This window comes from Cannabis sativa, chromosome 6, assembly GCF_029168945.1.
Source record: "Cannabis sativa cultivar Pink pepper isolate KNU-18-1 chromosome 6, ASM2916894v1, whole genome shotgun sequence".
Classification (NCBI taxonomy): Eukaryota; Viridiplantae; Streptophyta; class Magnoliopsida; order Rosales; family Cannabaceae; genus Cannabis; species Cannabis sativa.
In genome coordinates, this window is record NC_083606.1 from 63,726,536 (window position 1) to 63,752,587 (window position 26,052).

Genomic DNA, 26,052 nt, shown 5'->3' on the forward strand with positions numbered 1-26,052 from the left:
AAATCCCCAAAACCCCCGTGGACGCGGTAGAGGCCGCGGTCGAATTCCGAGAGGTGGACAGGAGAATCCACCTCAGGCCCCTGTTGATTGGGAACAAAGGTTTGCTGAAATGCAAACTAGAATTGAGCAACAAGAAGAAGAGATCCGGCGACTCAGGCAACGGGATGCCCCCGTCGAGCCTCCCCGCAACCGGTTGTTGCGCTTCTGCAGCCCCTGCGGTGCCAGCTGAGCAACATGTTGCTGGTAACCGCATGGAACCTTTATATGAAAGGTTCAGAAAGCAAGCGCCTCCAGTATTTCTGGGAGGCCCTGATGTGGTAAAAGCTGAGCAGTGGTTGACCGTTATTGAGAAAATATTGAACTTTATGGGAGTAGCTGGAAATGATAGGGTGGCGTGTGCCACATTTCAATTTCAAGAAGATGCCCTGATCTGGTGGGAAATGGTATCCCTCACCAGAGATGTAACTAGAATGACCTGGGAAGAGTTTCGAGAATTGTTTAATGCCAAGTATTACAATGAGGCAGTCCGCAAGGCAAAGCGGAAGGAATTTATTGAGTTGGTACAAGGTGAGAATATGTCGTTGACCGAATATACCACCAAGTTTGATCGCTTGGCCAAGTTGGCCTCCGAATTGTACCAACAGATTTCAAGAAGAAAGAAAAATATTTGGTCGGGCCGAATGCCAAAATCGTACATGACTTGGTTATTACAACAAGTGATACCACAACCTATGCAGAAATGGTTGATAAGGCTCTTCGAGCCGAAGGAGCGATCAAATTTTTACAAGAAACCCGAGAGTCTTCGGTGTTGGTGGGGCTACTACTCTCCCTATGCTCGGGTCCCGAGAAAGAGAGTGGGGGTTCTACCTTTGAACGTAAGAAAAGAACTTTTCCATCTTCGGGAAGTTCGGGGCAAGGTAAAAGGTTTCGAGGAAACCGAATAGAGGAGGACGTCGGACTTATTCTTATCCCGAGTGCCCGCGTTGCAAGAAGCATCATCCCGGGCTTGTAACCGAGAGCCCGTTTTCGGTGTGGTTCGGTGGGACATCTCAGAAAGATTGTCCTCGATTGAAGAAAGAGGAACCAAAGCCCGAGGTCAAACCCGTACCCGCACTCGCTCGTGTCTTTGCTATAACTCGGGCGAGATGCATGCCGCCGCGTCCTTCGCAGTTGCGGGTCGCCTTCTAATCAATGGTTTTGTTTATACTGTTTTATTTGATTCGGGTGCTACTCGGTCTTATGTATCATCAAGACTTTTTGATCAATTTGATAGACCTAGTGAGATTCTCGAGACGGGGTTTGGAACCCTGTTGCCTAATGGGGAATTAATTATTTCAAGAAAGTGGATTAGATCCGTAATAATTAGAATTGAAGATAGAGAATTGAGTGCTGATCTCGTGGAGTTGCCATTGGCCGAATTTGACATTATACTTGGTATGGACTTTTTGTCTAAATACTCTGCTAGTATTGATTGTAAACGGAAAATGGTGACTTTTGAACCGGAAAATGAGGAACCTTTTGTTTTTGTTGGCTCGGTCCAAGGTTCTCGTGTCCCAAGAATCTCAGCGTTGAAAGCTAGAGATTTCACTACTACAATGTTAGCCTTTAGAGGCAGTTTTTTCAACCCCATTTATAATAAGGGAAGCTAAAGGGTGTGAAAATACCCGCTATGTTCGAAATTGACATTTAGAGGCGGTTTTTTGATAAAAACCGTAGGTATAAAATTGCATTATACCATTTAGAGGCGGTTGGAAATTAATTTTTTTTTTTTTTTTCTGAATTACCCTATGCCGTCGGTTTTTCCATGTGAACCGACGGCATAGGGTACACGAGATCATGACACGTGTACCCTATGCCGTCGGTTCCTATGAAGGAACCGACGCCATAGGGTCGACCCTTGTATATAGGGTTCGATCATCTTCTTCCTCCCCACTTCACTCAGCCCAGCAAAAAACCAGAGAGCCTTTTCCCAGCAGAAACCCTCGCCGAACCCACCTCCTCCCCACCCTATCTCCCCCATTTCTCAACCATTTCAGCCCATTTTTTTTTTAAAATCCTCCATTTTCGATACTTAATAACATATACCTAAAAAGTTTTGATTTTTTAGCCTCTAAAAGTGTCATCCGAACCCAAATAGTAAACTTTGGGTGTGAAATCCGGCCACCCATTTTTGTTGAGAAATTGTTCAATCTCAACCTCGTTTAAGGTATAAATATTGCTTCTATTCTTATTGTATTATGTATATTGTTTTATTTTATGTTTTTGTAAATTATTATTTGAGTTTTTTTATTTTATTAGTAATATTATTGTGTTTTATGTGTATAGTGTCGGGATTTTTACGGTGGTCGTCGGATTGCGGTTATTAGGTAATAATTTATACCACAATGTATAGTATATATATGTATTTGTATATTTTATTGAATATTTGTATATAATGTGTGTATATATTGTGTGTGTATATAGTGTGTGTATATTTTTTATGAAAATAAATTTTGTAATTGTATTTTATATATTTTTTGCAATGTATATTTATTGTGAATAAAATGACATTGGAGGGATTTTATTAGTTTCAAAAAAAAAAAAATTAGTTTAGAAATAAAAATTTTAAAATGGAATTAGTGTGTGATATAATTTTATTTTTTTGAGATAATAGTGTGAGATATAATTGATTATATATATGTATGTATAATTTAGTAACTAAGTAACTTGTTACAATTTTTTATAACTAGTTATAAGTTATGAAATAATTAATTTTGTAATTTCGTTGTATTTCTTTATATTATAGGGGTTCGGCATAATTTTGTGTGTAGCGTATTTGGGCTTGCAATTATAGGTATATACTTTTACTAACTTTTTCTTAATATATAATTAATTATCAATGCATGTTAGTTGAGTTTGAATATCTTAAATATTCATCCGTAGTGAAGTAGGTTCTGCGAATACATGTACTGCGGTCGGATGGGTGGATTAATTTTGTATTGTTTATCTGTTTTGTTTGTTATTTTAGGCACTTGTAAAATTTTTGGGAACGTCCAATTACAGCCGTTATGCTGCCGAAATTTCGGTAGAATTAGGATAAATCTTACTAAAACCATTCATAATATAGTTAATTATAACATAGTAATAAGAAGTTAGGTCACATAAAAAATAATAATATTCACATTTATGAAAACTTTTTAATTTTACCAACATTATAATCAACTAAACAACTTAATAACATGAACTAATGTAAAACGAAAATTTGAGTAATTTTTAGATTAATATGAATAAATTGTGTGAGAGACTTAGTTAGTTACATTGTGTAATTAGTAACTAGATATAATTAGTTACTAAATAAATTAACAAAATAAACATATAAAATCCTTCTTTTTTTATTTTTTTTCTTTCATTTGAGAGGTTCAATGTGGATTTTTATTTTTCAAAGAAAATAAAGAGCAAAAGTTAATTAAAAGGGGAAAATATTAGTTAATACCTTTATTGCTTTACCAAAAATTTTTCCCCTCAATTTTATTTATTAAAAATATTTAACATTTTAATAACATTCTAATCAACAAAACAACCTAATAATATGAACTAATCTAAAACGAGAATTTAAGTAATTTATAAATTAATATGAATAAATTGTGAGAAACTTAGTTAGTTACATTGTGTAATTAGTAACTAGCTATAAGTAGTTACTAAATACTGAATTTTTTTGGATAGGATTTTTGTTATGGATAAATCATGGATGCGTGAGGAGAGAGACACACTGCGATTTCAAGTAGGGTTCGATGCATTTTTAGAGTTTGCCTTAAAGAATTCTACAAATCACGATCGTATTCATTGTCCGTGTGTAGATTGTTGTAATGTATCTAAAGGGAATATTACAATGATTAAGGACCATGTGTATTTACGAGGTTTCAATAGAAGTTATACTAATTGGTATTACCATGGCGAACATTTACCTAATGATCCATATCCATTAGGAAAGCGGGGGGTAGATGATATCGAGGGTAATGATTTGGATGATTATCCATTGGACTTGCTTAACGAAGCACAGGAGGAATTTCTTAATGATCCTGAGAAATTCGATAATTTTCTTAGTGATGCTGATAAACCTCTGTTCGATGGTTGTAAAAAACTAAGATTACCAACAATGGTAAAGTTTTACAACATAAAAGCAGAAAATGGAGTGAGCGATAAATGTTTTACTCAATTTTTAGCTGCTTTTAAAGATATCTTACCATTTGCCAACTGCTTTCCGGAATCTACTTATGAAGTGAAAAAAACGTTAAATTCTATAGGATTGAAGTATGAAAAAATTCATGCATGTCCGAACGATTGCATTTTATATCGTAAGGAATATGCAGACATGAATTATTGCCCGACTTGCGGTTTATCCCGCCATAAAGTAAACAAGAGTAAGGAGAATAGGAAACTTATCCCCCAAAAAGTGATGTGGTACATGCCTTTGATTCCGCGACTGAAACGATTATATCGTAGTGCGTAACATTCTGAAAATTTGATTTGGCATGAGACCAAGAGAGTGAAAGATGGAAAACTTAGACATCCTGCAGATTCCCAAGCTTGGAAAAAAGTGAACTACATAAACCCTGAATTCAAATCTGAACCAAGACACATTCGTCTCGGTCTGTCTGCGGATGGAGTAAATCCACATAGATCTCTAAGTAGTCGTCATAGTTCATGGCCTGTCTTCCTAGTTATGTACAATCTTCCTCCCTGGTTAGTGATGAAGAGGAAATTTAACATGCTTTCTTTAATGATATCAGGCCCGCAACAACCTGGACATAATATCGATGTATATTTGGAACCATTGATAACATGCGAAGGAGATTGAACAATTAAAAGCCGAAGTCCAATCCCTTAAGCAGCAGAGGAACGCTGCCGAACAAGAGGAAGAAGGAGAGGTGGCTGGTGAGGCGTATGTTCCACAACCATACGCTCCTCAGGATGAGGTACAACCACAAATTTATGCTGAGGAGTTCATTTCCCTCAACGACCAAGGTATCCTATACAATTTTGATGACCATGCGGCCCTTAATCAGCAAGTACATCTCTCCTCTGACAACATCGACAATATTGTGGCCCGAGGGTATTTGTACGAGCATGTGGGTGAGATCAAAGTACACTGCAAGGATTACGATGATTCACATGCTCGAATCTTGGTTTCGGAAATCCTGCAAGAGGACGCTGAAATCCCAGTCCCACTTGAAGAGTTCAGATATGTTAGGGACGTGTACCAGATGTTCCTTCCTTGGCCTAAACACTTAATTTTAACAACCGAGGTAACTTCTCAACTGAAATTAATTATTAATGATTAGTGGAGTTTGAATATCTTCAATATTCATCCGTAGTGAAGTAGGTTCTGCGAATATATGTGCTGCGGTGGGATGGATGAACAAACTACTGTTATATATGTGTTATTTGTCGTTATACAGCCATGTTCAAAATTTTTGGGATCATTCAATTACAACCGTTATGCTGCCGAAATTTCGGTAGAAATTAGATAAAATTTGATATATATATATTATGTTCTGTTTTGTTTAGGGTCCACTCGCTCAACCGCCCTCAAGACGTGATGCGTCAAAGGGGAAAGCTCCGATGCTTTCTCCACAAAGCCGTGGTGCACGGGAAGATGAGTTGTTCACGGAAGAGAAGATGGCGTTGATCCCTAATTCGCTGAAATGGATGATTCATGAATTCCTAAGGCTCAAAGATAAACGTGATATAATCACAATTTCTGTCCCCCGAGGATTCATTGCACCGCGTACCCAGATCATTTTATCTGGAGAGGATTTGCAGCAGGTTGCTACGTGTAACTACATCGGCAACTGTGGAATGCCGTTTTGGAATGATGTATACTCTTCTTTAATCTAATTAACCTTATATCAAATTATAGTTAAATTATTATAAGGCACTAACACTTTTTTTTGGCAGGCACATATGGGAGAGCATCAACGGTCTGAGAAAAATTTTCAAGTTTTACGACCCAGAGCTTCTCACAGTGCATGGGATCAGCGATGAAGAACAGAGTCAGTCTTTTGACGATGCGGCAAGACGATTGGCTAATTGGTTATCATTAATGAACAGCAACCACCAAATGTTCTTTATTCCTTGGAATATCGGGTAAACTTTATTCAATTCTTTAGTGCTAATTGTTCATTTCTATATTATGTCTTCAAATTATTTTTATACTATCTTACTTATATTCCAATATAATTTTCTAGGATGCATTGGACGCTAGTGGTGGTTGCGCCAAATAAAATTATCCATTTAAACCCTCTAAAAGGCCGCCCAATTCCCGAAGAAATAGAACAAATGATCGGAAGGTAATTATTTAATGACTTCTTATGTAACGAATTTAAATTAACTAACGAATTGAAATGCTAATATAATTTTTCCAAACAGGCATTCATGTATATAGGGGACGCACATCAGTATCTTGGCCCGTGGCAAGGAATTGCACAAGCAAACTGTCCAAGACAACCTAAAAGCCAAGAATGCGGTTTTTATGTTTTGAAATATATGACTGACATCGTCGCACGTGCCAACCCCAACCGTTACATAGAAGATCAAAAAGCTGTAAGTTTTAATTATTGATCATAGTATATAAATTTTATAATAACAAATATATAATATACATATACATAAACTAATATAAATTTTTAATTTTTTTAACAGTTTGGGGGTAAAGAGCAAATACGATCCAAAAACAGAAATTTTACCACTACAGCGAAAGTGGATCGAACAATTGATGGCGGTGATTCACGGTGACGATTGAGGTTCAAAGGTCGAAGAATTTTTCTTCATTATGTAATTTTTATAGATTAACTTGTAATTAGATTTATTAACTTATTAATATTTTTAACTAATTTTACATGTTTGTGTAATATTTAATTATTTTTATGAAATCAAATTATGTTTTTACCCAAATTTAATTACTATTTAATTTAAAATGTAATTAATATATAATTAAATTAAATAAATATGTAATTTAAAATTTAAATAAATATGTAATTTAAATTAAATAAATATGTATATAAATTAATAAATATAAAATTAAAATAATATAATTAAATTAAAAAAAAATGAAAAAAACTGAAATCTGAGGAGTTTTGGCGTCGGTTCCTACGCCACATATGGCGTCGGTTATGGGCTAGGAACCGACGCCATATGTACCCCTATGGCATCGGTTCCTAGCTAAGAACCGACGCCATAGGGGTATATATGGCGTCGGTTCAAATAAACCCTTTAGCGTCGCCCTGATAGGCGTCGGTAGCGAATTTCGCGAAAACCGACGCCTAAAGGGCTTAAAAACTGCCTCTAAAGGGTGTTTTTGTAGTAGTGTTTATTACGAGACGGATGTGTTGGTTTTCTGGCAGTGGTAGTGGATTCCAGTAAACCTGTGTTACTTGGACCAGAAGAGGTTAAAGTGGTTAAGGAATTCCTGGATGTATTTCCAGAGGAATTGCCGGGATTACCACCTCAGCGGGAGATAGATTTCATCATCGACTTAATTCCTGGAGCAGAACCTGTTTCAAAGGCACCCTATCGAATGGCACCTGCTGAATTAAAAGAACTAAAGATACAACTCCAAGGGATGTTGGATCTAGGGTTTACTCGACCTAGTGTGTCACCTTGGGGAGCCCCTGTGCTATTTGTGAAGAAGAAAGATGGAACTCTTCGGATGTGTATTGATTATCGGGAGCTGAATAAGTTAACCATTAAGAATAAATATCCTCTGCCCAGAATTGACGATTTGTTTGACCAACTTCAGGGCAAGACTGTATTCTCTAAAATTGACTTGAGGTCTGGGTATCATCAATTGAGAATTCGAGAAGAGGATATCCCGAAGACAGCTTTTCGAACCAGGTATGGTCACTATGAATTCCTGGTTATGTCTTTTGGGTTAACAAATGCACCGGCAGCTTTTATGGATCTCATGAATAGGGTATTCAAGGATTTCCTCGATAATTTTGTAATTGTATTTATCGATGATATTCTTGTGTACTCTCGGTCAGAAGCAGAGCATGAGCAACATCTTCGAATGGTTCTGCAGCGACTTAGAGATCATAAACTCTATGCAAAGTTCAAAAAGTGTGAGTTTTGGCTGTCGCAAGTGTCTTTTCTGGGGCATATTGTTGGAAAAGATGGAATTATGGTTGATCCAGGAAAGATTGAAGCAGTGAAGAATTGGCCTAGACCTAAAACAGTCACTGAAATTCGAAGTTTTCTCGGTTTAGCGGGTTATTATCGACGTTTTGTGGAAGGATTTTCCAAAATTGCGATGCCGTTATCCGAGTTAACTAGGAAGAATCAGCGATTTATATGGTCAGATAAGTGTGAAAAGAGTTTTCAAGAGCTGAAGCAACGATTGATTACAGCTCCTGTTCTAGCCTTGCCTTCTGATCAAGAAAAGTTTGTGGTGTATTGTGATGCTTCTAGGCAGGGTTTAGGCTGTGTGTTGATGCAAGCAGATAAAGTCATAGCTTATGCTTCTCGGCAACTGAAAGATTATGAGCAGCGTTACCCAACTCACGACCTAGAACTTGCAGCAGTGGTGTTCGCCTTAAAAATTTGGCGACACTACTTGTATGGTGAAAGGTGTGAGATCTATACTGACCACAAGAGTCTCAAGTATTTCTTCACTCAGAAGGATTTGAATATGAGACAGAGAAGGTGGTTAGAATTAGTAAAAGACTATGACTGTGAAATCTTGTATCATCCTGGAAAGGCAAATGTTGTGGCTGATGCCTTAAGTAGAAAAGGACCTGATCAAATAGCCAACATGGTTATGATTTCCTCACAGCTAGCCTCGGAAATGACTAGAGCAAACATTGAGTTGGTGAGTGAGGAATTATTTAATCTGACATTTCAGTCAGATTTGTTGGAAAGAATCAGAATGGCTCAGTTAGAAGATTCAGAATTGACTAAGATTCGAGAAGATGTCTTAGCGGGCAAAGCTAAGGACTTCTCCATTGCTGACAATGGAATGCTGTTGTTTAAGGCACGGGTGTGTGTCCCTGATTTCATTGAGCTTAAGAAAGAAATTTTAGAAGAAGCTCATACTACCCCTTACTCATTACATCCGGGAACCACCAAAATGTATCAAGATCTGAAGCCCTATTTCTGGTGGTACGGGATGAAGAGGGATGTAGTGGACTATGTCACTAAATGCCTAACACCGTCGGCAAATCAAAGCCGAGCATCGGACCGGCAGGGTTACTTCAACCGTTAACGCTTCCGGAATGGAAGTGGGAAGACATTGCGATGGACTTTGTGGTTGGCTTGCCTAGAACCACAGGAATGTACGACTCAGTTTGGGTTGTGGTGGATCGTTTTACAAAGTCAGCACATTTCTTACCTGTTAAGGTAACCTATTCAGTGGATCAGTATGCTGATTTGTATGTGAAAGAAATTGTTCGTCTTCATGGGGTACCGAAGTCAATCGTTTCAGATAGGGACCCCAAATTTACCTCGAAGTTTTGGATGAGTTTGCAGAAGGCTATGGGAACTAATTTGAAGTTCAGCACAGCATTTCATCCTCAAACAGATGGTCAATCTGAACGAACCATCCAGATACTTGAAGACTTGCTACGAGCTTGTGTTATGGATTTTGGAGGGTCATGGAGTAAGTATTTGCCCCTGATTGAATTCTCCTATAATAATAGTTATCAAAGTACCATAGGAATGGCTCCCTATGAGCTGCTCTATGGAAGAAAATGCCGTTCCCCAATTCATTGGGACGAAACAGGAGAACGGAAATACTTGGGCCCTGAATTAGTCCAGAAAACAAATGAAGCAATAGACAAGATCAAAGCTCGAATGCTTGCTTCTCAAAGCAGGCAGAAAAGTTATGCAGACCCCAAGCGACGGGATGTTACATTCCAACCTGGTGATCATGTCTTTTTGCGTGTATCCCCGATGAAGGGAGTCAGACGTTTTGGAAAGAAAGGTAAACTGAGCCCTAGGTTTATTGGACCTTTTGAAATTCTGGAAAAGGTTGGGCAAGTTGCTTATCGGTTAGCCCTACCTCCTTCCTTGTCAGCAGTGCATAACGTGTTTCATGTTTCCATGCTAAGGAAGTATGTGTCTGATCCGATGCATGTTCTGAGTTACGAAGCATTGGAATTGCAACCTGACTTATCATATGACGAACAACCAGTGCAAATTCTGGATAAGAAGGAAAAGGTTCTCCGAACCAAAACCATATCATTAGTCAAGGTACTTTGGAGAAACAGTAAAGTGGAGGAAGCCACTTGGGAATTGGAATCTGATATGAGGGCCCAGTATCCTGAGTTATTCAGGTAGATTTCGGGGGCGAAATCCTTTTAACGGGGGGATAATTGTAAAGACCGCCTATGAATAGTACTTTGTATTATTAATTATTTAAGGTTTATGTATTAATAATTATGGAATGCATATTTTAGAAATATATTTTATATATCATATATATTTTTATGCTATTTTATATTTAATTACCTAATTTCTGTGATTGTGCTCGGAAGCTGTGGAAAGCGACGTTGGGCCTAGAGAGTTGCATTTTATAATTTAGTTTATAATCGAGGTATTATTGTTAATAGTAGAAGCGTTAGAATTTTCGGGGATTAGTAGTTGACCATTTTGCCCTTGAGTTGTTTAATTATTTATTTTTTTTATTTATTTGGGGGGCAAGGAGGTCTTTTGGTGAGACTTTTCTTTTGTCTTTAGTGGCTAAGTTTTGGCTGAGAATGGATTTTACTAAGTAATTTTATTAAAAAGAAAAAGAAAAGAAGAAAAAGGAAGCAAGGAGAAGTTGCTTAAGTTTGAAGGGAAAACAAAGGAAAATAGTTCTTTCTCTTTCTCTCTCTTTCGATTCTTTTGGGCTGTAGTTGGGGGTGAGAATTTGTGTTGAATCAAGGGAATTCTAGTGGTATTGAAGCTTTGTTCAAGGTAATCTTTTTCCTTTATCTTTTACTTGAAGTTGTTGTAGTTAAATTAGGTTTTGATATGAATTTTGGGAAATTGGTGGCTGTTTGATTTGGGAATTGTTTAGATTAGTTTCTGGTGTTGATTAGAGGTTGTTATCCTGATTATAAGCTAAGCTAAGTGAGTATTTTAATGTTTGGATTGAATTTAAAGTTGTGAGTTCAAATTGGAGCTTTAATGGTGAAATGGGATTTTGTTTGATTTGTTGAGATTTGTTGATTGGAACTGGTATATTTTAGTGTATACAGGTATTCTGGAAAGTATTGGAAAATTTGGGGATAAATTGAGGTTGTGGGGTTGGAATTTTGGTTCCCAGACCAGAACCGGAATTCCGGTTCCTGGGAGCCTGTGTCAACCGGTCGACCGGTTGGTCCCAGGAACCGGACTTCCGGTTGGGAACCGGCCTGCCGGTTGGGACTTTTTCCCGAACCCTATTTTTTCTCATTTTTAGATATTTTAGGGCATTGTCATCCTTTTCATCGATAGGGTTAAGCTTAGTTTGCATTTTATATTCCCGATAAGTGTTTTAGCGAGTCTCTCATCGGTTTTCGAATATATTGGTTTAGGGCCCTGTTATACGTCGAGCTGCACTTCCACTCAGGCTGACCGGCACACTTGAGCACGGAACGAGGTAAGATAGCGTAAGAATATATATATGAATGTTTATGCTTGTTTTGGATGTTATTATAAGTACGGTGTTACCAACACGAGTACCCAGGGTACGTCGTGTTCGTGGTACAACACTTAGTAATTCTCGGGAGTACAATCAGGGCTCTACCAACACAAGTACGGAGTTGGTACTTTAGTGCATTTGGTATAGTAGTCGTACTACCCTTAAGAACGTTCTTAATCATTTGGTGAGCTTCGTTGTTAAGCTCAGGGCAGCTTGATCATAAAGCTGGCGACGTGCTACTTTTATATGTCTTGCATATCTTACTGAGTCTGTTGACTCATCAGTTTGCTACCTTGTGTAGGTAAAGGAAAGGCAAAGCTGGAGGAGCAGTGAGGTGGAACTCGGCATGATTGTACATATCGCGGCAGTGCAACCCGGAGGGTTTCGATCTTATATTATTTTGAGTCTATATTTTGGAAATGCATGTCCGCTAAACTTTTAAAAAAAAAAAATGTATATGTACATATTAGTAAAATATTTTAAACTAGTATTTTGATACTCGGGATCCCGATCCGCATGTTTATTAATATATAAATTATTAAAATTAATTTCCGAGTTTATTATTATAAAATGCGGGCGTTACAAGTTGTTAGTATCTAAAGTTATATGTAATTTACACAAAGAATATTTATACTATTGACAATGTGTTTTTTATTTTATTATCTTAATTAATGTAAAAAAAATTGCACACCATCATAACTTTTTAATTAATATATTATTAGTTTTGAAATATATATAGAAATAAATAGAGAAATTTAAATATGAAAAAAAATTTATAAGTTACTAATTAATTAATATACAGTATATTTGATAAAATATCTAAATATCACGTTATAATATGTTTTATAAGTTGTTTTCGTAATAAAGTTTATAATAGTATATAATTATGTAAAGTTCCCTATAAAAAAAAAGGCAACAATATTATAAAATTACAATGAGCCGCCAATTTAAATATTTATACAGCTCACATATTATAAATACCTCTTGCACTCACCATCCAGTCACATGACCCACGCTTCTCTTCCTTGAACCCTTCATGCAATCAAACGAGGACAACAATAATGAATTAACCTCGGCAATCAAAGCCACTATTAATTCCGATGACTTCACTTGAGAAGAAGACCCAAACCAATACAAACATTTACAATTACTGAATGATACAAAAATTTGCAGAAAAATTAGCTTGAAACATAAACTCAACCATAAATGATAATTCAAATTCCAGAAAACTAACCCTCCTAATTAAATTTGCAGATTCATAAACTGTAGATCTATGTGAAATAGATATGGAAGTTCCAATCAATCCAAAACATGTATAATTCGAGAAAAAATGTATTAATACAATAGCTAATATTTTACCTGTTGCATTATCATTGTTTTTCAGCATTCAATAGTGGATTTATTCATATCAAATCACGAAAAATAAAGTAAAACTGCATTCTTCTCGAGCTACGAACATGGAAACATTGTTCTATTTTTTATGTTTCTAAGTAGTTGCATTACGGTTGGCTTAATATTTTAATAACGATCTAGAAATTGACATGTCAATAATTACAAACTGATAACTATACAATAGTTTTATGACATTTGTAAGTGTTTCATATCGACAATCCAACACAAGGCTCTCTAAAAAAATTATAATATATGATTAGACTTTTTTCATATATAAAATTAGTTGATTTAAAGTTGATTTATAGAGTTCTAACAATTATTTATCCATAAAATATTATTAACTTACGAGTGATTTTAATGAGTGCCAAAAAAAATATTGATAAATCTTTACTTAACGACGTCTAAACACATTTTCCATTCATAGTTGTGATTATGTTGTAAATCTGCTGAATAATAGTTGTGCTACTATAATATTATTATATATTAAAATAGGGCTTGTAATTGGCAATACACGACTCGTACAGAAAAAACTTGATTGTGGTAATAAGTTTGTTTGTTTCACATAGGGGGTTATAAGTTATTTTAAGGTTTTATACTAGATGCTTAACAAGAAATATAGTTGTTGCCTTTCAGTTTTTAGACAGTTTGTTCATAGTTGACTTATCATGCTTGAATTTTCAAATTACAAGGAAAATGACTCAATTTATTTTCTCATATTTTACAATGGGCAGTTTGATCAAGGAATAAATTATATAAATTAGGAAGCTAGTGGCCAATACACAAGTTGAATCAGGTGCTGGAATGCAACTAAGAAAATACTCAACTACAACTAAAATAACACACTAAGTGCAAGTAGTGACACACTTAGACTTGTAATAATCATAAGGATGAAATTTGTATTCTCAATCCATAGATATACAAAAAACACAAAAATAGAAACATGAATATTAAAACATAGATAGTTTCAAAACTATATTAAAACTAGAAATATACTTAAAAAAAATACATTCACACAGAACAACTAAAATCATGCCAATAAAACCAAACTACATTGCGACAATCTGTAAATATCAGCATAAACATCAATCATCGTTATTGATGGAACTTTTTTAAAAGCTACATTTTGAAGCACATTGTTCTCAGCTTGCACACAAGATGCAAATGGTCACAAATTTCTCTCATTATTGTCTATTGTAGATTTAGAAAAGTATAATGCATGGACTTGGTTTTTTTGTAAGATTAAGGTGAAATATATGGGGTCAGATAAGAATATCGATTGATCTCAGATAGAAATATCCAAGAAAAAATAGAATTGAATAGTACGAAATATTGGCATCACATATTTTTTTTTTCTTAATGTTGTCAATAACACTGTAAGTCAAAGTAGGGTATCACTTGGACTTGAAATAATCATAAGGATAGAACTTGTATTCTCAATCTTGCAGAGATAAACAAACAAACAAAAACATGATAATGATAATGGAAACGGTTCAAAACTACCTTCAAACTATACTAAAACTAATAAAAAATCATTCACATTATACATCTAATTCATAACCAGTAGGTAAATTATATTGCAACCATATAAACATCATATGCCAAAACCCAAAACAAATAATCTAACATATACTATACCTAATAATCTTCTAGAAAATAACAACAAAAAAACAAGCAAGAACGATTAAACATAAAATCTAAAACTATAAGAACCTTGTTAATAAACAATACCATACTAAAAAATGCCCAAAAAATAATAATAAAAATAAAATTAAAAAAAATAGTACAAACACATATTAAAATCAAATCTAAAATGCATAGGAAAAATTCCACAATTAACTACTATACCTAGGTAAAAAAAAAAAAAAAAAAAAAACTAAAACACAACTTAAATCTTTCCAAATCAGTGAACCTATCACTAAAAAAACAAGAAAACAAATAAAATATATGAAACCCCAAAATCAAAATCACATATAAAAACACTAAAAAGAACAAACACAAAATACATAAATTAGGGCAAAATAAAAAAAAAAAAAAAAAAAAAAAAAAAAAAACTATAATGAAACCTTCGGCAGTTCATCGACATGCTTCTTCCCCTTCTTAACTTTTGATATCTTACTCTTATCAATTTCATTACTCTTTGATTTCTTCTTCAAAGGACGACCTTCATGTTTTATTATTAGTTCAACAAAATCTTCATCAGAATCATCATCTTCCACAATAGCCCGTTTCTCTTTGCATTTTTGGCCGCCGATTTCACACTCATTACTGGAGGTTGCACGTTTACTATACAGTATTCAGAATCGAAACTAATGGAGAAATATAACAGATCTGGAATAAATAAAGAATAATCAGAATCAATATTTATAATATGTTGTTTACTATAATTATTTAGAAATAGAATAGTAATGATTTATTTTATTTACTTTATCAAGAAACATAATCGGAATGCTTAAATTAACTAAATTTTCTTTTTTAGTTAAACTATAATATATGGTAGTTATTTTTTAAAATATATTTTAAAGGACAAAATTATCATTGTATATTTAATATCAAAAATAAATAAAAGTCATTACCCTTAGGGGCTATTTGGAATGTGTTAATGTTAGCAAGGGAATGGTAATGTGAACGTTACCTTGTTTGTTTTGAGGGTTTAGCCTTGGAATGTTATTCCTTATTAATATAATAACTACCTTTGAGGAGGGTAATGTTGATACCTTAAAAAAGAATAGGATTGAATTATTACATTCTATTATATTAATTTGAATAGTATTTTTGAATTAACAAATAAATTTAAATACCAATAATATTATCATTTATTATAAATAAAATATTACGATACATATTTAGTTTGTGAGATCGTTTTTTTTTTAACTGAGTTATTTTTATATTATTAGGAATAACATATATATATATATATATTCATTATACATAAATTTTATACGAATTGTGTACATAAATGACATAGCGAATAAATATAAATAACACAGTGATAAAATATATAGAAATATTCATTTTAACTAATAAAAAATACAATAAAATTTAATATTTACTAATTAATAAATATATTTAAATAGCTATAATAAAAAAAATATTTTTATTTTAATTTTTTAAAATAATATATAGGATTCTTGTACTCAACCAAACAGTGTAATTTAGTTAACAGGAATATGATTACATATTACCTTACACAGTCAAACACAATTTACATATTTCCCTACAATTATATTCTCTTTCATAATATTCCCTATAATCAAGTTATTTTGAACACATCGCATTCCTTAAAAAATGGCAGGGAGAGTACTCCCTTTCTTTTATCTCATATTTAATAAACCTCTTTATTAAGATTTTTTATTATTTATTAGTAAACATGCCATTAGTAATAGATTTTTTAAGAAAGAGTTTCTTCGCAACAGAAGATAAAGAAGACGATGGCATGATAGCCATTTAAATAGGAATTTATAGAAAGAACAATTGTAAATAAATCGTTGGATGATGGAGAAATAGAGCAAGGATTAAAACTAAAAATTATGGGGAAAGTTTTTTAGTGAGAAATAGATTTTTGATTGTGGTTTCAAAATGAAAAAGTGAAATTGAAAAAAAAAACGAGTGAGTGAACTGTGAAATTTAAGTGCGATGGTTACAGAATGACATCACTGTGTGTAAGTGTGTGTAGGAGGTATGAGTAAGAGGTAACTTAGTAATTAATATTTTTTTGCATGGAATAATTAATTTTTTTAAAAAAATAAAAAGATATTTAAAATATATCATGTAGAGGTATTTTAGTGATAAATGTATTTTTTATTTTTATTTTTATGTAAAATTTTCAAACTAAAATTGTATATATTTATTTGGGTTAGAATAAAAAAACTATGCACTCTGAATTTATTTAAAAAACTAACTAATAAAACCAATGAATTTACTTTACAAGATTCACACGTCCGGTAAAAATGACAAAGATTTGTTTATTGTTTCAATTTTCATCATTCCTTTCTTTTTTTTTTTAAGAAAAAATATCCATTATCATAAATTAAAAGAGTACATTTACAATAACAAACTATAATTGGAGAGGAAAATTCTCCAACCAACAACTAGCTTCTTCCAACCCTAAAGCATGCTTAGCCAAAACATGAGCAGCAAAATTAGCATTCCTCATAGAGCTTTTTCCCGAAAAAGCAAATTAATACCAAACAAACAAGGTGGCACATGTCATTAGCATATAGTGGGACAGGCGCTATGAAGAGAGGATCCCCCATCCCTCTAAAATCTCAAATGAAAACAATGCTTAAAAAAAACTACTTCAGTATAATTTATTTTATTTTAATTTGTTATGAAAGAATATACAAGAAGTGTGCTTCATAAATATGAATACGGCAACTAGAAAACAATAAGATATATAGACATAATTATTATTTTTTTTTTCTTTCTTTCTCCTTGGGTATAAAACAAGTGATACAAATCAAGAGATTATACTTACTCTAAGAGGAGGATTTGTTGTGTACTAATGATACAATGACAATCACATCATCAAGCTTTCCACCAGTAAATCCCACATACCCTGCAGCCTTGGCTGCATCAGCAAATGGAGTCCTTGGTGTTGATGACTGCGCTACCTCTTGTGCTCTACCGGCCAACAATCCCGCTATCTCCTGAAAGGACAAACCCATATTCACACAAATAATTAAAAAGCTGAAACCATACAAAACAATTGAGTTTGTATTACAAAAATACATTCATGTTTCCTATAATTAAGTCTCAGATAGAAAATGCATTTATTAAAGCTTTACGCAATACCCTAAATATGATTGTATAGGATTCATTAGAAATTGATGTAGCATTAGCACAATCAAGTCATATTATGTCTTCAAGAAATAGCAGGATAAGAAGAAGAAACCAACAGCTATATGTTTTAAAAAGGGTGGGAGGGAGAAGACATGATTGGCCATTTAACTGTATATAAAAAAAAATACATATCCGATCTTAAAGTAAGCTTCTGAGAAACCATATACTTTTAACACTGAAGCTACGGAAGAATGTAGGATTCAGCAAGAGAAAAAAGAATTGGCTTATTGACAAATAAGCAAGGACATATGTGTATTTTAGATTATCTTCTTTTTTCACAACTAATAATGTATTTTTCTTTCTATTTATCTAGCATAAGAAGCTTTCAAAAGTAAAATGAGATATTTTGTCAAAAAAATCACCTGAGGTTCAGAACTGGCTTCTAGTGACTTTGATACAATTGAAGCAATTTCTTGTTCATACAAGTTGTCAAAAAGGCCGTCTGTTGCAGTAACAATTACATCTCCCTCATCCAAGTCGATTTCGTAGTCCTGAAACACATACATGTCCATGTTAAAGACATACTTATCACTCACAATAGAAATGGATAATCTACAAAAGGGAGTTGCAAGATCAAATTAACCACATTATTGAAAAAACTTTTAGCTATTTTTTTCATCTCTATTGCAAAATTATTGTTCATAGCATTACAAATTTGGTTGAACATGTAATTTTGTGTTTGATACCTCAATGAGATCGGTGGGATTATCACCACTTTCAATATGTAATGGAAAATTAAACTCGTGAACCATCGAAGAAGCCCGCTTAAAGACAACTCCATTTCTGATTATGATAAATCCTGAGTCACCTATGTTGGCCACATGGAAAGTCTGTGAAAAGATAGATCCAATTTTCAATACATGTGTTGAGGAAAAAGCTACCCAAAACATTATATTTAAAGATTTTTTTAATAACAGCTTTGGAATTGGAAACAGAAGGAAAATCTCCATATGGATTTTCATGTACATTTTTTTGCTTTTCTATGTCTAAAATGTTTGTTTTTCAGTTAAACTTTACCATAAATTCTCCAATTTCAAGGTGTCTTCTGGTTTTTCTTTTCTTCCACCATCATAATTATCATTAAGTTACAACCACTCGACTAAAACAAAGTAAATCTCACTCCAAAAGGTCTAGCTTATGAGAGAAGAGTATCCGAGTGGTAATAAACTACCAACAAATCTCATACTTGTTTGATGTTGATTCCATTTTGTTACAACCACTTGAAAAGAACTTAATCTCAAAATACTATCCAATGGGAGGAGGGTGTCAAAAAAGTTATAAACCACTAACAAATCCAATTATTAGTTCATGTGGGATCCTAACAGTTATCATCAAGATTTGTTTATCGTTATAATTCTCTTTTCTTCATGGTACTAATGTATTCATATTCAAACATCTTTGTTATTTCTCTGAGAGGTTCAAATAATCATAATGGAATAGTAAGCAACCAAACATGATGGGGATTGGGGAGACTTGGGATATACTACAAATTAAGTCAGCTACATTTTCACGATAAATGTTACTTCTGTAAAACCAACACTGCCTGCCTTCTGACATGCATCTCTTCTCCAAGACCGAATTTCACTCAATATTAAGGATTATCTCATCCTATGCTCTGCTATATATTTATACTTATCTTTGCACTTTTATACTTCTACAGAGGAAATGACACTATCCTGCTTAGACTTGAATAATACAGCAAGAAGGAAAAACAAAAAAAAAAAAAACCAAAGCAAAGCAAAGTTAGTACAATCCTCCCAACAGAAGAAAATGAAAAGAGAAAAGAAAACCATTTTGAATTCGGGATCCAACTCGACCCAAAAATAAATCACCCTGCAATTACTTGACCAACCCTTTTCACACCCTTGCACTACTTGTGTGCAGCTCAAGCAGCACACATTGCCAAATAAACGGCCAGCTCAGAACCCAAATTCCTCAACCACTAACACTATCTCCTCATTTACCCTTCCTCTTCTTCACAAATTGCAGCAGGGTTTTATCAGAGAAATTCACATCCACATAGCTTATATTTCAGGTTCTGATTGTGTGAACTTCATGACACTACGGTACTTATCCATAACACTCATATAATAACACTATAGTCCATTATAGAGGAAATACTGGATATGGCATAGTTATAGAAAATTTTACTCTGTACTTGTCTACCGCATTAGATATCATTATTTGAGTACAAGAAACAGAAACCGTTTCAAATATGTTAATACAAACACAATTATAAAAGGAAAATTGTAAGATAAAGTCATCCAAGTATAGAAAAGGCCTAACCTGACCATCAAAGTAAGCCACCAAAATCGTAGATGATCCAGGTAATTGTGTTTCTGCAACACTTTTAACAAGAACTTCTGCTGGTTTATTCACTAGAGTGCCTTTGGAATCGGATACAATCCTTTCACAATTCTTCATCAGTTCTCGGGCATATATTCCATCATTGATTCCTGAAAAATGTAGTCAAAAGCGGGGGTAATGTACATCATACATGTATTATAAGAGCATATATTCACTTTCCAAAACCACATGCGAGTTTTAACTTATGCAACTTACAATATATAAAATATATAGCTATATCATACACATACTCATGAGAAAATATAAACCATAAAACTGTATCACCAGGTATTCTTGGTTGCCCCATGTCTATACTCAGGCATGAAGCGAGGTGCATAGCAGGGAATATTCCCCAAAAAACTTTTTTAAAACTTTCTTGTAAAAAAATTACAGATAGTTTTAAATATAACCCAAAATTATTGAAAATGGAATCCCCTGAAATTTAAAATATACAAATCAAAATTATTGAGAAATAAAAATTCTGCCTCCCCAGAATTTTGAGAAATACTAATAGCCCCTTATTGAAAACACTGGCTTTGTGACTTCCTCCTTGTGTAAACCAAAATTCGATCACAGAACTTGATGCCTCAATTATATGGTAGAACAGAATTTGGCAACAGAGAATAATTAAATAATGGCTAATTAGGATTTTTGTCCCCTGAACTTTGACATGTACCAAATATTGCCCCCTGAACTTTTAAGGTCCTTAAAAATGCCCCCTAAACTATTGAGATTGTTGGATTTGAGAACTTTTGTCTAATTTCATTCAATTTTACTATTTTAATGATTGTTTATGTACTAAATCATGCTCCCCAGACTTTGATATCTACCAAATCATGCCTATCGAACTTTGATATATATATTAAATTATGCCCCCTGAATTTTCATCCATGTTAGACTTTTTGACTAAAATTGGAAAAAAGTCCTTAGATCCAACAATCTCTATAGTTCAGGGGGCATTTTTCATGACCTTAAAAGTTCAAGGGGCATGATTTTGTACATGTCAAAGTTCAGGGGACAAAAATCCTAATTAGCCTTAAATAATATACAAAATTAAGCTTTACAAATTAACAAATTTTCCCAAGAATAGAAAATTATAATGACTGAGAAAAAGTGAGCTATTTTAGACAAAGAGATAGGAAATAGTTAAGGAATAAAAATGAGCACTTCCCACCAATGTGATTTCGCAATTATAAGCATAAAATTAGAGTATTATTGCCATGGAAAGTATATAAGAAGTAGATATGTATTATGTCATCTCACAGAATAGTATTATTCTAGAAGTCGATGCTTATAATTATTTATTATTTTTTAAGCCTCAACTGTATTGATGAATATGGAAAAACAAATATTTAAGAAAATTATTAGTACTTAAATTTGTAATACCTTCTAGTGACCATTGACCAACTCCGTCAGCCAGACCTAGCCAATTTTGGGAAGCAACAAAATAGGCATCTTCTGCACCTATGAATGCCTGACAATTATTAGTGTTTTAAATTATCGCCATTAGTATTGAATTCAAGCACACTATTTACTTCTATAATTTATTACCATTAGTACTGAATTAAAGCACATAATCAGACATGATAACTTTTGTGTATCATGAATGTCTGTACTTGTTATAGCTGCACACACTATTAAAATATCAAAAAGGTACCAATGATAAAAGACATCAGAATTGCTAGATAGACACCATATTAAAACAATTCTGGAGTTCACATAAAAATTGCTGCATAAGTGCATAGCAATACTATTGAGAAGGACTAGAACTCAAATTATTGTGTTGCACTTACAATTAAAATGAGATTAAACTCCTTTAATTCACTTTTTAAACTAATTTAGTTTAGTCTTCCTCCAACATGGAGCGTATATAACTGTTTTTATGTTCTCCTAATACATATTTGACTTATAGGAAAAACTAGAAACAAAGATTTATGCATATACCTTTGAGGGATGAGTCAATAAAGCAGCACCAGTCGATAGCACGAGACTGGATGTTGAGATTTCCTCCCTGCAATCAAAGTGAACACATAAGGAACTAACACACGACTTCTCTGGATTTTGATAATAGCTTTTCTTATCAAAATTCAATATTGCTATTCGGGGTTTTCTTTCTGCATTGTATACTATATAATCAAACTATTAAATAACTGGATAACTTAGTTCTCATGAAAGATGAATCCATTACAACGTTACGCGCACCAATTAATATGGGGTCGCAAGCAAATCATAATGTGGCATGTGATACTTCAGAAATTTGGTAAGCATCAAACAAATATTACTAATGCTGATTATTGCTGCAAGGAAACAAATAACATCTGCCTATTTTTAATGTACGGTAAAGATGTTTTAGTGACCACCTAGGCATTGAACAGATGAGTACATAAACAAAGAATACTTATAGAACACAGCTACATGTACACTGTAAAATGATAGCTCCATCTGTACTCTGGACACTTATGTTGGCCTATACGCAACCATATGCAAGCGAAATTCCTCGTTAAAGATAATTGCTCCAAACAATAAATGTAAGTGTGGCTAAAAATACATATGGTGCATACCTACTAATCACATCTTCATTTGAATGAAGTTCTGCAACTTCAGAGATCAGTTCTACAGCAACATCACTGCTGTTTGATGTAATTCCTCTCTCTTCTTCGCAATTTGTGGAGGAGGCATCAGAAGCAATCTAGACACATGAAGAATAAGCTATTGAGTTTCTCACTACCCTCAAGGCCATTTAGAAAACTGCCAACTTTAGGTGAACACCAGCCTTGTGGGAAAAGAATGCTAAAAATGTCTTGAATATATATAAGCACAACCACAGCAGCATTTAGAAAAGAAATAGAAGGATATTCTGAATTCAAAATGCAACAGCAACCAGTACAGCCCCAGGGTGAAAAAAGAAAAAGAAAATGCCAAGATTCCTTCACCTCAACCTTCCTCCAGTCCACTCCAGCCTCAATCTTTTTTGAACTATTTGGAGTCAAAAGTTCAAGTGCCATCAGCTATGGAACACTACAGAGAAGTGGACAAAGCAGCACATCCAAAGAAACAATACAGATACATGCAGTGTATTCATCCAGGGAAAGTATTACTTAAAATGAGGAATACACAAACCAACATGTACATTTGCATGTGTGTGTGTGTGCGTTTATCTTTTATAATGTATTATAATTTCACCATGCATTATTCTAGAAGAGCAGAAGCCATAATGTTATATGCAAAGAGAGAAACTGAAAGTAATCAATGCCTTATACTCTTCTAAAAGAAAGAGGGGTTTTGTAGATAGGTATGCCAAAATAATAAATCAAATAATATGAACAGTTATCTAGTGGAGATTTGGAGAACCATGGCATATACAAGCTACCTAAAAACTTTTTGTAGTGAACAAAGGCAGACACCATAACAAAAGCCAAAATTAAAGAAGTTGGATCTACAAGTTATTCTCTACCTTTCAAAAGAGAGACCCAAGGTTATACATAAAACAGCACACAACACAATGAAATAAGCACTAGTATTTATAAATTGAGACTTACGGCTAATGAAGTTTCTGTTTCCTTTTCTCCAACATTCTCATTCAATACACTCAGACTCCTTTCCTCATCCAAAGATGTTTGGGCCTGTACTGCAGAAGACACAATCGTTGCCTCAAGCAGATTACCACCATCTCCACCAATAGTCTGCTGATAAGCAACTTGAACTTCAACTTCAACATCAGCACTCTGCTCATTACTTGCAGAAGTATAATGATCATCAAATACCTCTGTTGTGTTGTCAACAACTTCAACATCAGTCCTCTCCTCATTACTTGCAGGAGAAGTATGATGATCATTAGATACTTTTGCTGTGGTGTCAAGTTTGGAAGATGCCGACCCATTTGACACTTCATTCTCACAAATTTGTGTTGTATTCTCCTCAATGTGGCTATGCACTTCCTCTTTCAGAACATCAACTTGAGGAACATTATTTCTAGCCCCAACAACGTCCTCATCATCGGATACATCATCTGCTGTGTCAAGTTTGGAAGATGTCAGCCCATTTAAAACTTCATCCTCACAAATTTGTGGTGTATTCTCCTCAATGTGGCTATGAACTTCCTCTTTAAGAACATCAACTTGGGGAACCGTATTTCTATCTCCAACAACGTCTTCATCATCAGATACCTCTGTTGTGGTGTCAAGTTCCGATGATGGAAGCCCATTTAAAACTTCATCCTCACAAATTATGGTTGTATTATCCTCAATGTGGCTATGCACTTTAACTTCATCTTCACAAATTTGTGTTGTATTCTCTTCAGTGTGGCTATGCACTTGCTCATTCAGAACATCAACTTGAGATACAGTTTTTCTAGCTCCAACAATGTCCTCATCATTGTTAAGAGACGCTTCATCTACACTATACAAATCAGAAGATACCAACCCATGTAACACTTTATCCTCACTAATTTGTACAGTATTCTCCTCACCTTTACTATGTATTTCTTCATTGAGAACATCACCATTAATAGAAACTTCATCTACACCAGATGATTCAGTAGTTTCAATCTCATATGTTGTTTCTCCCACCAATGATTTACTGAGTCCTGATACACCAGATGATTCAGTAGTTTCAATCTCAGATGTCGTTTCTCCCACCAATGATTTACTCAGTCCTGAAACACCAGATGATTCAGTAGTTTCAATCTCAAATGTTGTTTCTGATACACCGTTACATACAGACTCTACTACACTAAAATCTTCACTGACTTCTCTGCTTACTTCGGCAGGGTAGCTTCTTTCTCTTACTTCAGAATGAGATTGCACTTGTTCTAAACTACTTTGAGGCCCCAAATTCTCACTCAATTTTTCACCATTTTCATTTACCAAACCTTCAGTGTCAGCATCATCGCCATCAACGATAACCTTATCAGTATCCACGCCCGAAACTGATGTTTCATCGTCTTTAGCAATTCCAAAACGAAATACAACGCTTCCGTCAGAACACTCTGTCCAAACCACCATTTCCAGAAACTCCATTTAGAAAAATAAAACTACTAAATACAGTCATACAAAGTCGAAATGATAACTTTCCCTGAGAAACAAACAGAAAAACTACAACGGAAAAAAGAAAAAAAAATACCACCGTACCTGCCGTTGAAACGATGCCGAAGTCCGGTTCCGACTTGGAGAGAATTCTAAACCTTGTCCGCTGTTTCCGGGTTCGAATTACAGCCGATTTTCCCGCAACATTGGTGTGATGGTGAGAAGTTCTGGGGAAGAGAATGCGAGGATGGAGGAAGAGAGAGCTCAGAGGCTGGCAAGCTCTAATAGGGTTAGAGCAAAATTCAGCCATTTTCGTTTCTCTATTCCTTTTCATTCATCTTAATTTTCTTTTGCTTTTTCTGGTAATATAAACGATAACATAACAAAAGAATAAAAATCGTATTTTGTTTTTTTGTCTGAAAAAGATCTAGTTTGGCTTTTTAGCTTTGGCCGGAGAGTGATTCCGTATCCAAGAAAGTTTAATTTCCGATATCTGCCATGGATTCCGGTGGGAAGAGTCCGATTCCGGTTATAGACGGAATCATAAAATTCCATCTAATAATTCTATGCTTTCCTGGTATAGTGAAGTGAGTGCTTTGAGTTCTTAGCAAATTACTAGCAGTTAAATTTTTTTTTACAGTTTCTTTCAATTATACCTGTGTGGGCTGTTATAATGTCAAAATTACCCTGAACCAAATTCCTTTGCCGTTAAAATTGTGGTGAGCATGTTTATTACAGTATCGGCTTACACTAATGACCACTAATCTTATCTCAAAGAAAAAAATGACCAAATTTTACTTTGGCCTAAAG

The 26,052-nt window shown here is 34.2% G+C and overlaps 3 protein-coding genes across 3 annotated transcripts; 2 read left to right on the forward strand and 1 right to left on the reverse strand.

Annotated features, from left to right (window-relative positions):
- The first annotated feature begins 2,324 nt into the window (after positions 1–2,324).
- Positions 2,325–4,805, forward strand: LOC133038883 (uncharacterized). Its single transcript, XM_061117390.1, has 2 exons — positions 2,325–2,366; positions 2,786–4,805. Exon 2 carries the CDS (start codon positions 3,713–3,715, stop codon positions 4,487–4,489), a length of 777 nt encoding a protein of 258 aa, XP_060973373.1. The 5' UTR covers positions 2,325–2,366; positions 2,786–3,712; the 3' UTR covers positions 4,490–4,805.
- A 4,097-nt stretch (positions 4,806–8,902) lies between these two features.
- On the forward strand, positions 8,903–10,311 carry LOC115695392 (uncharacterized). Its single transcript, XM_061118204.1, has 2 exons — positions 8,903–9,013; positions 9,931–10,311. Exons 1-2 carry the CDS (start codon positions 8,903–8,905, stop codon positions 10,309–10,311), a joined length of 492 nt encoding a protein of 163 aa, XP_060974187.1.
- A 7,018-nt stretch (positions 10,312–17,329) lies between these two features.
- LOC115725294 (probable protein phosphatase 2C 62) lies at positions 17,330–25,818 on the reverse strand. The gene is made up of 9 exons (XM_030654758.2): positions 25,348–25,818; positions 23,758–25,205; positions 22,780–22,907; positions 22,163–22,229; positions 21,605–21,692; positions 20,159–20,328; positions 18,559–18,702; positions 18,235–18,363; positions 17,330–17,679 (listed from the first exon to the last, which is right to left on the reverse strand). Exons 1-9 carry the CDS (start codon positions 25,574–25,576, stop codon positions 17,509–17,511), a joined length of 2,574 nt encoding a protein of 857 aa, XP_030510618.1. The 5' UTR covers positions 25,577–25,818; the 3' UTR covers positions 17,330–17,508.
- Positions 25,819–26,052: the final 234 nt, after the last annotated feature.

Bases quoted from the DNA above. Each gene is read 5' to 3' on its own strand.
- LOC133038883 (XM_061117390.1), top strand. From the start codon at position 3,713: ATGGATAAATCATGGATGCGTGAGGAGAGAGACACACTGCGATTTCAA.
- LOC115695392 (XM_061118204.1), top strand. From the start codon at position 8,903: ATGGCTCAGTTAGAAGATTCAGAATTGACTAAGATTCGAGAAGATGTC. The intron at 9,014-9,930 runs GTGTGTGTCCCT...TCCCCGATGAAG, and splicing joins TGCTGTTGTTTAAGGCACGG to GGAGTCAGACGTTTTGGAAA.
- LOC115725294 (XM_030654758.2), bottom strand. From the start codon at position 25,576: ATGAAAAGGAATAGAGAAACGAAAATGGCTGAATTTTGCTCTAACCCT. The intron at 22,908-23,757 runs GTAAGTCTCAAT...TCATGTGTCTAG, and splicing joins AAACAGAAACTTCATTAGCC to ATTGCTTCTGATGCCTCCTC. The intron at 22,230-22,779 runs GTATGCACCATA...CTTTGATTGCAG, and splicing joins AATGAAGATGTGATTAGTAG to GGAGGAAATCTCAACATCCA.